At 38.7% G+C, this 14,804-nt stretch overlaps 1 protein-coding gene across 3 annotated transcripts in view; it reads left to right on the plus strand.

The window, feature by feature from the left end:
• Positions 1-2,610: 2,610 nt before the first annotated feature.
• LOC139456539 (coronin-1C-like) overlaps positions 2,611-14,804 on the plus strand; it is a 35,504-nt gene continuing 23,310 nt past the window's right edge. For all 3 annotated transcript variants that reach the window (XM_071238307.1, XM_071238308.1, XM_071238309.1), the window contains exons 1-2: positions 2,611-2,965; positions 3,196-3,384. In XM_071238307.1, coding sequence (XP_071094408.1) covers positions 3,196-3,384 — 189 coding nt within the window. In that variant the 5' untranslated portion in view covers positions 2,611-2,965. The remainder of the gene's footprint in view (positions 2,966-3,195; positions 3,385-14,804) is intronic.

Consider the following 14,804-nt stretch of genomic DNA (forward strand, 5'->3'; position numbering starts at 1 on the left):
GCGGCGCCTTAGACGACTGGGCCACCCGTGCCCCCGTTAATCGAGGAAATATAAACTTTTATTTTACAGCAAAAGCCCGTTTCCTCCATGGAATGATACGATGTTGAAATGCCATATTTTGATTTTAGATTGACAACGGTGTCGGAAGTCTGGGCGCCAAGACAATTGACATAGAGACAAGACCTCCTTATCCGTGTCCTGTGCCGATTTTCTCGTGTTGGATTTACATGCTCGACACACGTAGTGGGTCGTATCAGTATCTCTACCACATAAACACCGCCTCCGTGGTCGAGTGGAAGGAGGCCGGGGAGCGGAAGGTCCGGGGTTTGATCCTCGGCCGCCTCATGCCATAAACACACTAAATGGTGGTACTTGTTATTACCCTGCCTGGGGTCAGAATTAAGGGGCTAAAACAAGGAATGGTCGGCTCGGAGTCAGTACGCTGTGTCTGAGTGGTGTATTTGTGTAAAACTGTAAACCTACATCAGTCCGGACTAGCTCAGTACAAACGGCCAAACACACACACACACACACACACACACACACACACACACACACACACACACACCGGAGGTACGATGACACACTATCAACCAAGTCACAGAGTCTGACTAGCGATCCATCACGTCGATTTGTGTACGACAACAATAGAATTCTAACCCTGAATCCCCTCGACGGTAATCAGCTTACAAGTACGATCCGGACGACAATCAATACATCACTAAAAACATGATGTAACTGGAGGGAACGTTACCTCCGTGTGTGATCAGATTATTTTCTTAAATCTCTCTCCAGTCAGTGAGATTGTAAGTACGTCTGGATGATGTCATGTGATTAGACTTCCCAGGGAGTTGAGGCTGCAGTTTAAGTACACGCTTATAAGTCAGCTGACCGGGGTAACAATTGTGGAGCTCCATAAGAAATCTTTAGGACGTAGATAAGACGCAATGTTAATTTATGAGTCAAAGTTGTATACCTCTTTTTGAAGCGTGTCGTTTTGGCAATAAGTAAATATAATATAGCAATAACCATGGCCACTGTCCATCAATAACCATGGTAACCAGCTATAGAATGTATCAATAACCATGACAATTAACTAGCATCTATCAATAACCATGACCGCTAACTATAATATGTTGATAACCATGGCAATTAAGATATTTTCAAGCTCGACATTTGTTTCAGGTCCCATATATACTTCAACATAGCCAACCCTCTCAAACAGGAGTAATATGTGTTTTAAGTGCGACTTGAACCCAGCAGACAAGGTTCTGGGTTCCGTTGAACAAAGCGATCTCAGAGCTAAGAAGATCGTAACTCCCATAGACCTGCGACAGTCCGAGCTCTAAGATTGTTTTGTACAACGGCACCGTGGTCGTCAAGGGCTCACAAATTCCGCTCTCTGAGCAGGTATTGGGTGATACTCCAGTGGACCTCGCAGCATATGTCTAGAAGGATCTTGTTTTGTAATAAAAGTGTCAGCAGGTCAGTAACCTGCGGTCGTCACACATTCCAGAGTTCCTCGACCATTGGCGAGCTTGCCACAGGGCAGTATATCATATAACTGGAAACAAACAAATTTGACACGCAGTTTGCATCACAAACATATAGGATTCCCCTTAAAAATCTACTATTGGTTTACAGTGACCTGCAGCCTAATGGACTGTGGCGGGCACTGGCGAAGACATGGGGTTTTAGATTGCACATATACTTTCTGCGATGACCCGTGAAGATCCGGGGTAGAATAGGTCTTCAGCAACCCATACTTGCCGTAAAAGGCGACTATGCATGTGGTAAGAGGCGACTAACGGGATCGGGTGGTCAGGCTCGCTGACTTGGGTGATGCATGTCATCTTATCCCTATTGCATGGATCGAAGCTCATGATATCAATCACTGGATTGTCTGGTCCAGACTCAATTATTTACAAACCGCCGGCATAAATGAAATATTGCTGAGTGCGGCGTGAAACAACAAACGCCATACCTATAGTGAAATAGACTGGACATATAGGCGATTGCATGGATCGATGCTCATGATATCAATCACTGGACTGTCTTGTCCAGACTCGATTATTTATACAGACCGACGTCAAATAGCTGGAATATTGCTGAGTGAAACGTAAAACAACAAACTATCCAACCGTTGGAATATGTATGATATTATAGTTACATTCGGCCATAAGACGTGGTCAAGGCCCAGCCAACATAAAGGTGGTATAAATGACCGTATTTGGTCAATCAAACCTCATATTCACTGACAAGTCAATTACCAGGTGACGGCATTTCTAAAAATAATCTTTTTACGCAACCGTTATTTTATGTACCTTTACTTCTGACAAGTTTATTAGGCCTATTCGACACATTTGGTTATAACACGGACCTATAAATTCGTTAAAAGTTTTTCATTATACAAATTCAGAATTAGATTTCCTTATAACTTTCACTACAATGCATCTTAGTTGGTCGTATATAAAATGGAAACTGTCAAAAGATCGTTTTGCCTGCCATAATGTTATCGTGTACATGGACTCGAACATGCATTTCGTCAGACGCTTTTCAGTGACTCATGTATCTTATATAATTATCTCCCTTTCAATATGCACTGAATCGTCTGGGCCGCTCTGGGAAGGTGCGGGTTTAACCGACACGTGATCGATTTTAGTGTGCAGTGTTCAAATCAAGCACATAAGACTTTTGCTGGGGCGAGAAAGACAAGTTTATTCGACCATTTAACAAATACGGTGTGTTAAAACACCAAAATACACAAAAGAAAATTGACATTCCTCGGGCCTCGCGTAAACTTCGTTTTCCATTTTTGGAGATTTTACGATACCGGAAGTGTATTCACCCTGGACGCATGCGCTGACACATCTTCCTGTTCCGCGTGGGAAGCCGTAGGGCGTTTTGACTTCCACCCCTGTGAGCAGAACAACAAAAAGTGACTGGAAAACAGTAAATAGACAAGGTAAAGAGGTTTAAGATTGAAATCATTTACAACACACAAGCGTTGACAAACCGGATATGTATTTAATAAGCAAACTTTCCGCGCTTTAGTGTTAATCATCAACGGTGTCAAACCGGCGTCTCGTTCACTTTACGATATCGAATACAGACCGTCTGATTCAATCGGGTTCGCGGGTGAGTCAACACTATACTGCACATCAACATATTATAAGATATCGATTACTTTTGCAGATGTTTATGAGGAAAAGTAAATTTCGGCATGTTTTTGGACAAGCCTTAAAAAGAGATCAGTGTTATGACAACATCAGAATCACGAAGAGTTCCTGGGACTCTCGGTACTGCGATGTCAATCCAAAGTACGTCGCTGTCATCACAGAAGCTGCTGGTGGAGGCTCGTTCCTTGTGGTGCCACTTTCTAAGGTACGTGTATAATTCTTTCCTGTTAGATTGTAATGCATGGTATCATAGTAAATACTTCCTTGTTGAGTGATAAATCCATATTTATGCATTTCTGTGTGGTCAAATCCAAATTTGGCTATCATCTGGGTCATTACTTAGCCCAATTTCTTTTTATCAATGGTTTTCCTTTCTGAAACTTGGTCATTAATTTTAATATGCCTCTTTCAACAACTATGAATATGAGTTATGCTGGCATGACACATGACATGGGAAAATGTATACCTAACTACATGATGTAGTTGCCACTCAGATTGTAAAACTTCCTCATGATATATTGTTTTGTGAATATGAATATCCTATTAATGGTTGTTATTGAGAGTGAGATCATTGCAGGGTTGAAACTTATCCTTTGTCACCTAGTGAGTGACTATTAATCATCATGAAGAACAAGCGACATTTGTTTGTGGACAACCACAGTTACCATTAGCATTAGGTAGATGGTAACTGCGTCAGATCATTTTTGTGGGCTGGTGAAAATATAAATAAATTTCTAACTCAGCATTGACATCTGTCAGGTTACCATAGGTTTCCAGCACATGAATTTTCATTTGCTCCATGACGGCCACTGTTACTAATGGTGCTGGGATGATGCATCGGTGGATTGCAATATTTTACTTATTCACGATTCATAACTTAAATGTTAATGGCTGTTACACCAAACACTAATTAGTAGTGAAAACTATTAGAGAAAAAGTAAATATTTTCATCCATTGTGCCATACTTGACACTGCCAACTGTAAATCATCAGTGTGCCAGGTATATACATGTACTGTTCTGTCTATGAAAAAGATGGCTTATCAGATCATGAACAAGGTATAGTGATACATATCGGATCACATAGTTGGTGTATTGTCCATTCCCTAGTTACTAATATCCAAATGATAATATTAACCAAAACACTATAATTAACATATTAGGAGCACTGGTGCTTAAGAAAGGGCCAGAGGACAGTTTTGTCCAGCTAAAGATACAATCAGGTATGTAGGGTGCTTGGTTAACACGGTTAATTCATGTTTGCATTGATCATGCCACTGTGGCATTAAACAAATAAGCTTCACTCTTTTGAGTTTCATCCTCTACTTAATATGCTAATGGTTTACTTGACACTCATTTCCAGTTTTTATTTTCATGTCAAAACTTTACTAATTTGGAAGCTCGGGCAATTTTCAGTTATACAATAGTTACTGTGATACTGATTCTTTGCAGGTATAAGTTTGCTATGTACTAAGCTCAGAGGAACATTGACTCTTCGGACAAGGATCAAAACAGGATAAAAAATAAGCTGTGGGGTACAAATATCCAATTTGTTGAGTCTACCTCTGTTAAATACAGTACAGTGTTGATGCTTGTTGACAGAAATTGGTACCATTGTCCAGATATGTCATGTAAACAGCTCCTACATTAATGTATTTTGTTTTGTCTCACAGATTTCAAGAACTGAATGCACAGTGTTAGGTTTCAAATGTTAAATTTTGTGGAGTTAAATCTCCATTTTGTCATGACAAAATAAGACACGAAACTCTGTTGTATTAGCCAAGGTATTGACATGTTTGAGTTAAGGGTAAAATCCAGTGTTTTCAGTGGGTTGTCAATTTGAAATATGGATACACTGATGCTAACCATTTAGTCAATGTTGTATAAGCTCAAACATTATTTTATAAAATCATTATACTTTACTATCATATATAAGATAGCTATGTGATAAATCACAAAAAAACAATGATGAATGGAGAGTGGTTTATTTCACGATAAACATATCTTATCATGACATCATTTCTGGAGATTCAAACTTGATGCCCCTATATTGAACGTTATATTTTAGAGGGGAGTGTCAAGTGAGTTGTTCCCAGTAGATGTAGCTAGGTAACACAGATAAACGCGATTGCATCCCAAAGTCAGATAGATATGACAATCGGCATTGGGAGGAAATGTACAGGTAATCGGTCCTTATAAGAAATAAGGGACACCTAGTTGTTGTTTATCATACAATAAAACACAAACGCTGTTCCCCTCATGGTTTATTTTCCCTGCTGTGTTTTATTGTATGATAAAAAACTCCCACTCGTTGTTTATTTCTTGAATAACACACACATTGAAAGAGTGTAGCACAGCAACTTCATAAACCAACTTGAAGTGGGCACCCTAGAGAACGTTAAGCAAGCCTCTATATATGTAACTACATATATTATTGCGTCACACTGCTCATTGTGATGCAGAAAATATGACGTGACATCACAGATGATTTTAGCAACGCTCCAAATTTCAAGCTTCCTATACTCACTAAACATCTTTCGATTCATGTTTTCTGTCCAAAATGTGTGGCCACACATACTTTGAATTTTGTAGCAGCCACAACTACATTTTGTAACCATAATAACCTATTATTGTACATAATTATTTATAACGACTGAGGTTTGGTACTTTTCAATAAATATTAGCATTTAGGCTGTTTCAATCAGACGTTGTTGTGATAGTAGAATACATTTTATAGTTGGTGGGCAAATATTTAACATGTTTTATGCATTTAATTACCATGGGAATGGCATGAATGTGTGTTTCCTTATTGACACTTCCTCCAACATGTCATAACTGATATGATCATACAATTTCTGGGGAAAAATCATGCGCAAATGTTTAAGGTTTCTAAGCCTATTGTTTCAGTGCTTCCAAGTAAATGTTTTTGTTTCACAAGCCTAAGATTTGCTATTTTATTTTATATTGTATACATGAGGAATGCTGGGAAAGAATGTTCATGGGTGCTTTTTCTATTCTCACGATAGATCATAAATTGATTGATTAGTTTACAGACGAATTATCAGTCTTGAAATTGTATACAGTTCCCTGCTCTGAAAAGTGCACTAAATAGACATTGTATAGTGATAGTACTATTCTGAGCAATGTGTGGACTGTTCTTGAGAGACATGGTTTGACTTCACCAATACAGGAAGTACATGTGCCTGTCTAGAGGAGGTCAACACAAGCATGAGGGCATAGTTCAGTACATTCTACCGTATTTGAAAATGAAATTGAGATGAATTGAAGATTATTTGTGGTTTCTTTTAACTAATAAGGAAATTGTAAGTTCAGTGTACTGTATTTTATAACTAGATTAAAACTTTGCATAAGGTGAAAAGAAGTTTTTGACTCTGTCTGTTTGTTATTTAGGTAACTGTTTAAGGAATTAGGTTGCTTAACTTTGTTTTTACATTTTTTATATATTTTTGTCAGTAAATATTTTGGATCCCTGATAGCGAAAAAAGAGAATGGAACTCAGGGTAGTACTGCATAGCGTCATATTATCAATGTAAACATAAATCCATATTAGTATTGGTAATTGTCAGCCTTTTTACAGAGTAATTGATGGATAGTTATAGTCCACATAATAACACTAAATTCTGATAAAAATGAAGCTAAGAGCCAAGTTCAAACTTATCTTGATTCATGTCTTAAAGAATTTGTTAATGACACTGAAAATGCCCTATCAAAAGTTTGTGCTGTCATGAAAATGCCTTAATGCAATTTGTGTCTATCAAAATCACTGCCTTAAAACAGCACTTTCATCATGTTCCTTATAGTATTGGCATCAGTATCACTGGCATTGCTTGTCATGATTCATCATCAATGTAGGACTAGGAGTGATGTAACTCAAGTGCCCTTGCCCTGCTTACTGATTCATGTTGATAGGTGATCACACTGATGGGATGGTTTTACCATGCTGTAACATATAGATTCAAAAATACTATCTGTGTCTAAAGCTATACGAAAAGAATAAATAAAAAAATGCTGTTTGTTTGGTTTCAGATGTCAGTGATTTTCCACAGAATTATTTAAGAAAATAATGACAGAAACTTATTAGAATATGGAAATTCCATTTTTTGATAGAAAAAAAAGACCGGTTAATATGAAGAGTAGTACAACTCGGAATTGCATATTATTTTTCCCTCGTGAATTAATGTTAAAATTCCTCCTTAGAGCTTACGAAACTGAACCGCTCTGGACAGATTTTCTGTAATTCCTCATGGGTCATAGGTTATTTTTCAGTTATGTGATTTGTGATTGTAAAGTCTGTTAATGCTTGACAGGGATCTTAGTTTCATTGGTAGCACACTGTGTGAAATGACTGCATAGCTGACATCTTATCCTTGGTATTTTATTACTGCTGGGAGTTGTGCTCAGTGTCACATGCCACCACAATAGTGTCATGTGTTACAGACAAGTACTGCTGGGTGATAACAGAGGTGATAACACTGAATTGCTGAGCAGATTGTGTACCATTGCATTCACTATATTAATATAATAGGTCAGTTGTATGTTTGCTTTCTCCCGCCTATCAATAACCTGATTTTGTGGCCCTTCCTAGGTCATGTCGATGACTAGTCTGAAGTGTACACTCTGGTACTTGCATGCTTTTGGTGTCACAATTTGCCATGGGGAGTTGTGTCCCTAGTCATGCCAGAATTCTGTGACCACAGGTTTAAAAACCAGACTTTTCCCGATTGTGATTTTTGGTTTGTAAGCATTATGTCCATGCCTGTGGGTTTCACGGAAGTGGTCAGCATCGACATGCATCACTTGCGTAATCCTCTCACATTTGTTTGTGTCATTTGTTTGTTGTTTAACGCCACACACAGCAATATTCTAGCTGTATGACTGCGGTCTGTAGATAGTCAAGTCTGGACCAGACAATCCAGTGGTTGATATCATGAGCATCAGTGCACACAATTGGGATACAATGACATGCATCAACCAAGTTAGCGAGTCTGACCACCCGATCCGGTTAGTCGTCTCTTACAAGAAGCATAGTTGCCTGTTACATCAAGCATAGTTGCCCGTAACAGCAAGCATGTGTTGCTGAAGGCCAATTCTAACCCGAATCTTCACAGGTCCATCTCGCGTTCAGCTCTCTCACTTAAGTTCAAGGGGCTTAGTTAGAAACTACTTCCTCATGTTGCTGTATCCAGCTTATCATGATCATGTGTCTGCAAAAACAAACATATTTGGCTAGCTCATCACTAGTATCAGTGTAGTATACAAAAAACAGAATTTATAAATATTGTAACTACTACGTCAGGAATAAATATGATATTATCAGATTATAACTTCCCCGTTCAGCTGGGATTATTGAATTTATTCTATTGAAAGGTCCCAGTGACCTTATCAAGCTTGTAGATGGAAGTGTTGACCTTTTGAACTGAATTGACACTATAAGTATAACCACTCAGACAATTGTCGTTTGGATCACTTTTAAGAAACCAGGGATGGAAATTATTAAAAGTTAGTGTATACTAGCCTAAATAGTGATAACATTTAAAGCAATAATCCCCTTAAAATACTTGAAATTCTACTAGCCTGTGACAAAACTGATGCAGGATAGCAGGCTAGTGCGAATTTCCATCCCTGTTTGAAACATGTTTAAATCATAAGAGGTGCAGGCAATAGGTTTTGTTGATAAAGTGTCGTAACTGGAGTGTTACGTTGCAAAAAAGAAACATGTCAAGTTTTGTCCAAATGTATTAGTTACTACAACCACAATGTTTGTGTCCCATCGGTCGGTCCCACTGTGATAGTATCATGAGCTAAACCAGTTGAAGTGAAATCCTGTCCCTCTGTAGGACAAACTTCCTGCTTTTGTGGATGATTGATGGAGTTGTGACAGGCAGTGACGAGGCCGTGATGGTCATCTGCTTCCTTGATCCATGCTTCATACATCATGTATCACCCACATGGGGTTAGAGTGATCTACCTTATGCAACTTTCCCACTTATCAAATCAGAAGTTCTGTTTATGTAAGATTGATCAGTTACCTTAATAGTGCAAGTCAGTTATCTGCTAATGAAACTGCTTCAAGTTGTTAAATTTGCTGGCTCCCTGTCAAATATTTGTTGGCTTCCTTCAACAGAACAAGTGGCTGTTTGAGCTAGTTTAGGTGTAAAAAATGCATGCATGACTAAATAGTGATAATAGAGGAGTGTTGGGTTGTTGAACTTGACCATAGACCTTGCTACGACTGGTGAGATGCTACATGATATGAATGTGGTCTCACTTAATCCTATTACAACAACAGCATCCATAAGGAAATCGTTCACTAAGACACAGAAGCAATGCAAGCATGTGGAGTTATGGGAGTTAGCTGCGGTTGGGGATGTCCTCGTTCACTGTTGCTACAGTTGAATCCCACACCACACCTGCAACCAGGTGTCAAGAGATTATTCAACATAATCTGTGCTAAGCCCTCCACCATGTCCTAATCTTGTAATCTCTTCACCCACACCACCACCGAGCACCTTGCAGGACAGTAACACAGTTGTTTGGATGGTATATCAGCATTCCTGCCTCTCTGGTACTGATGGCTCGTGATTAACCTCCCACTGGTGGTGATTGACCACATACTGTTCATAACATGCAGAGAATGTCAATATTTGGGGAGACAACAAGAGTATGCTGGTGCAGTATTACTATGGTGTATTGCCAAGTGGATCATGTGGACATCGTAATGGGGGGGATTTACTGAGTGCTGATTTATTACTGCCATAATTATTTCCTGTCCCACTTGTAAATTGCCTAACTTTGACATTGTCCTGTTATAAAAATTGGGATGAAATTCGAGGAGTCATCATGTATCATAGCAGTATTGGTAGAAATTAAACATTCTAAGGGTCTCTTGGTTAAGATACCATCTCTTGGTTAAAATACAATCACATTTCAAGGATTCCTTGACGTGTCTTAATTTCACTGTAACGGCTTAATAATGATCCTTGATGTTAAGAATCTGTGCTTTAGAAACCCTAGATTCAAATGCTATGGCAGGAAACTTCAAGGACCCTTCTACATTTCCAACACTGGTTGAAGGGGTATTGAGGACTGCAAAACATTTTATTGTCTAATTATATTATTTATTAGCTGAAATCATGTCATTAATAGCACCCCAATAAACGACAAAGTTGGGCAGTGAGGTCACAAATGAGTTTCTGTGATGTACTGGTAATGGTTCTCACTGAGGTTTAATGTGTTCTGAAGCAGCTAATATTTCTCAGCACCTTATGAAGATTCCGGGTTAGAATTGGTCCATAGCAACCTATACTGGTTGTAGGAGACAGTCAAATGGATCAAGTGGTCAGACTCTGAGACTTTGTTGATTGTGTGTCATTGTACTCTGACGGTGTGGATTGTTGCTCACAATATCGATCACTGCATTGTCTGATCCAGAATTGATTATTTACAAGCTGCTGTCGTATATCTGGAATATTGCTGAATTCATTGTTAAACAATGTTGCTATATCATATGGCTGGAATAATGCCGATGTGACGTTAAATTTCAAATTTTAACTCACTCACTGTTAAACAATAAACAAACACAAACAAACAAAATGGTAACAAACAATTTTCTTTTTTACAGCAATATACATATACATCTTGTACATGATATATGAATTCTGTTGAGGATGGGTCAGTCTTAATCATCCAGGGATACCTTAACATGCTTCAGCTTGACACAAAAATGCTTCAGGCACAAGTGCAAATGACTTTCCCTTAATTTAAGCTCAGTTTTAATTCTAGCAATGGCAAACGACATGTACGTGATAGCTTAATTTGAGAAAATCAAGTTGAGATTTTAACCTGAAATAAAGCATTAAATACATCACTGAAATAAAGCATTTCATCTGCCCAGCTTTCATAGCCATGCAACATGCTCACTTGTCCATAAGTCCTAGACTAGTGAAAATCAAGAGGGACTGATTATTTTCTCCCTATAATATGTTACATGACCTTGTAGTGCGAAATAAGTTTTGGACTAATTTGACACTACCCCAGGTGTCTAGCCCTGGCTCTGATATATCTTGCCAGTTGATATTGGAAGTTATTAGAGGGTTAAGTAGAGGTTATGCATGTTGGTGAAGCATGCTGTTATTCAGCCTTACACTGAGCTTGATTTAAGGAACTTGATTAGGTCATGTGTCATGAATAATACATGACAAGGGGATTAGTGATGTTGAATGGTAAATAAAGCTTAGAGATACTGACTGTGTTCACAGATCATGTTGACAAGAGTGGGTTATATTCAGGCACATATTATTATTTTTTACATGCACTTGGTGCATGTAGACATAATTGTTGGTTGCATATTTCAGTAATTTGTTGCACGGGTGCATGTTTTGTATAGCTAATTCGAGCCCTGTTACAGTATCAAAAGCTACTGAAAACCATATGAACCTTTGAAGATCCGGGTTAGAATTGATCTTCAGCAACCCATGCTTGTCGTTAGAGGCAACTATCTGGATCGAGTAGTCAGACTTGCTGACATGGTTGTTGCATGTTATATCCCAATCGTGCAGATCAATGCTCATGATGTCAAATGGATTGTCTGTTCCAGACTCAATTATTTACAGACTGCTGTCATATAGCCGGAATATTGCTGAGTGCAGGGTTAAACAAACAAAATGAACCAAATGCAGATTGTGTTGTTGAAAAGACTAAGTAGGACGAAGCTGTGATGCAGTCATTGACAGGCAACAGTTTGCAAGTTTTGAATTGCTACACGATACAAATATACTACTTACGTCACAACTGTAGCATAGTGTGACAGCATTTTTTAGTGTGTGGTGGTGGGACATTGTTCTTCAGGGCAAATGTCAGCATGCAAGTATCTTGAAGGTAACTGCTCCCACCCATAGAGATATAGATTTACACAAGTCCATGCCCATTGCCTTGTTCCTGTTGAGATATCCAGCATGTCCTCAGGCAAGTTGACGTTCATATTTTGAGGCTTTATATGATAGGTGTGTCTCACGTTCTTTAGACATAGAAAGTGATATGAAATGGGGTTTAACATCACGTTCAAGATTGTTGCTTTTATACAGTGGCGTGCATGCACATGTGTGTGATTGTGTCTGCTTGTACTTGTCCAGACTAATGCTGCTTTTATAGAGCTAGCCAAATGATATACCACAGAAAAATGACCGACAAGCAGGATTTTAGTGATGCACTGATACCTGAGAAACATTGCCTATATTTTTAGCCTTTCCCTATTCTTTCTATTTTTGTGGGTAGACTGTCAAGGTTTATTTCTGTCCTTGTTGAAAGTATTCAGAATCCTTTTGCAACAATGAGTACAGTAAAGCCAATATAACACCTATCGTCGGTCTACAGATCTGAGCTATTTCTTCGCTTGTCGGGGGCACGGGTGGCCAAGTCGTCTAAGGCGCCGCAATTCGCTGTGCAGAATTACATCCCTTGGGCACTCACTCTTAGCTTGTCTATCATGCAGCAGTAAAAACTAACAGTTTAAGTCCACTGGTCCTTATAATGATGACTTATAGCAAAACTCTTAAAAATGGCAAATTTCTACTGGTCCTTTTGATTTCTTAACTATTGGGCTGTTTGGCAAGGACAATAGGACTAGTGTCAATTTCTAACGCTGTCATGTCAACTCTCTTGGAAACTATTAAGTCATTATGTAATGATTTACATGAAGTAACAGAATTGGTAACTGCATTACAAACACCATGCCGTGGTATACCATAAGGAACTGCCTTTCCAACTTCTCCACAAATGTGTGTCTTTTTTCAGGGTTTGTATATGGGTGTTTAAATGTCTGAATGTCTCATCTTTAAATCATGTTTTTTTTTTGTTTACAAAGAAGCCTGAAATTGGGATGCTTAATATTTAGATGAAGTGTTGTCATGTCATTTCAGGTGTCCCCCAACATATTTGCTCGAATATTGCTGAATGGGGCATATAACCTGCCTCTCTCACTCACTTGAAACATGTTGAAAAGTCCTTAAATCTTGAAATCTCTAAAAGTCCCTGAATGTAGATAATGTCTTAAATAGGCAATGAAAATAGCTTATGTGTCTTGAGAAGGTTTGAGGGTCTTGAATATTCACTGCTTTGGACAGTAAGATTAAAACATTTTTTCGAACACTGACATATCACCATGTTCACAAGATAAGATGTACTGGTTGTAGATTCGTTAGCTGTATTTGGCCTACTGACACACAGTTAAAGTGATTTCCCTCTTAGTGCTGAGATCACTATCATGACTCAGTACTTCAACATTATCATTATGATGACAATGCTTGTGACACTTAGAAGTGCTGTAACCTGAGGTTTCAGGAAGCATACCAAAATACCCTGGTTACCATGCCCTGATAAAGTGATTGATAACCCTGGTTACCATGCCTTGATGAAGGGATTGATAACCCACAGGTTGCCATGCCCTGATGAAATGATTGATAACCCTCAGGTTGCCATGCCTTGATGAAGTGATTGATAACCCTCAGGTTTATCTTATTTGATGGGCATTTAGAAGTTAGAGTACTAAGTAAGGATAAGAATTTATGGATGAACAACTTCTTTATTACAATTAAGAGCAACGATTCATTGTAGGTTCTAACACCATTATCAAGCATGGATATACTTGCCAACCACACTCTGTATATCAATTGCTTGATAATGGTGTTAGAACCTACACCAAAACATCGCTCTTAATTGTAATAAAGAAGTTGTTCATCCATAAATTCTTATCCTTACTTCACCCTCAGGTTGCCATGCCCTGATGAAGTGATTGATAACCCTCAGGTTGCCATGCCCTGATGAAATGATTGACACCCCACAGGTTGCCATCCCCCGATGAAGTGATTGATAACCCTCAGGTTGTCATGCCCTGATGAAATGATTGATATCCCACAGGTTGCCATGCCCCGATGAAGTGAAAGATAACCCTCAGGTTGCCATGCCCTGATGAAGTGATTGATAACCCTCAGGTTGCCATGCCCATGATGCCCCAATGAAGTGATTGATAACCCTCAGGTTGCCATGCCCTGATGAAGTGATTGATAACCCTCAGGTTGCCATGCTCTGATGAAGTGATTGATAACCCTCAGGTTGCCATGCCCTGATGAGGTGATTGATAACCCTCAGGTTGCCATGCCCTGATGAAGTGATTGAAAATCCTTGTTATCTCACAGAACAATCCCTTTGTACTAAGTATATGGAAAATACAAGCAAGCATGAGACAGACTATCCTGTCTATGTCATCTATGTGTCTGCACCTCTGTATTGAAGTGTGTCAGCTACAGACTCTGTAGTCTAATAAGTGTAATTTTTTCCCGATTCTCTGGGATCCTATCTTTTCACATGATTAGTTTGTTTTATATGTATATGTATTAAAAGACAAATTGACAAAAATGAATATTTTTCATTTCTGAATCTAAATGTTAGCTGATGAGAATGTGAAACTTCATCAGCAAATAGATATTCACAATGTTTTATTAATTGCATATAGCTGCAAGATGGCTGATGAGGCTGGAAGCACTATTCAGTATCTCCCAGTGTGGGTCACTACATTTGATGTAGACAGCTCTGTAGTAGCTGCAGCAGAT

The sequence above is a fragment of the Haliotis cracherodii genome, unplaced genomic scaffold (genome assembly GCF_022045235.1).
Source record: "Haliotis cracherodii isolate W230 unplaced genomic scaffold, xgHalCrac1.p SCAF_11, whole genome shotgun sequence".
NCBI classification, from domain to species: Eukaryota; Metazoa; Mollusca; class Gastropoda; order Lepetellida; family Haliotidae; genus Haliotis; species Haliotis cracherodii.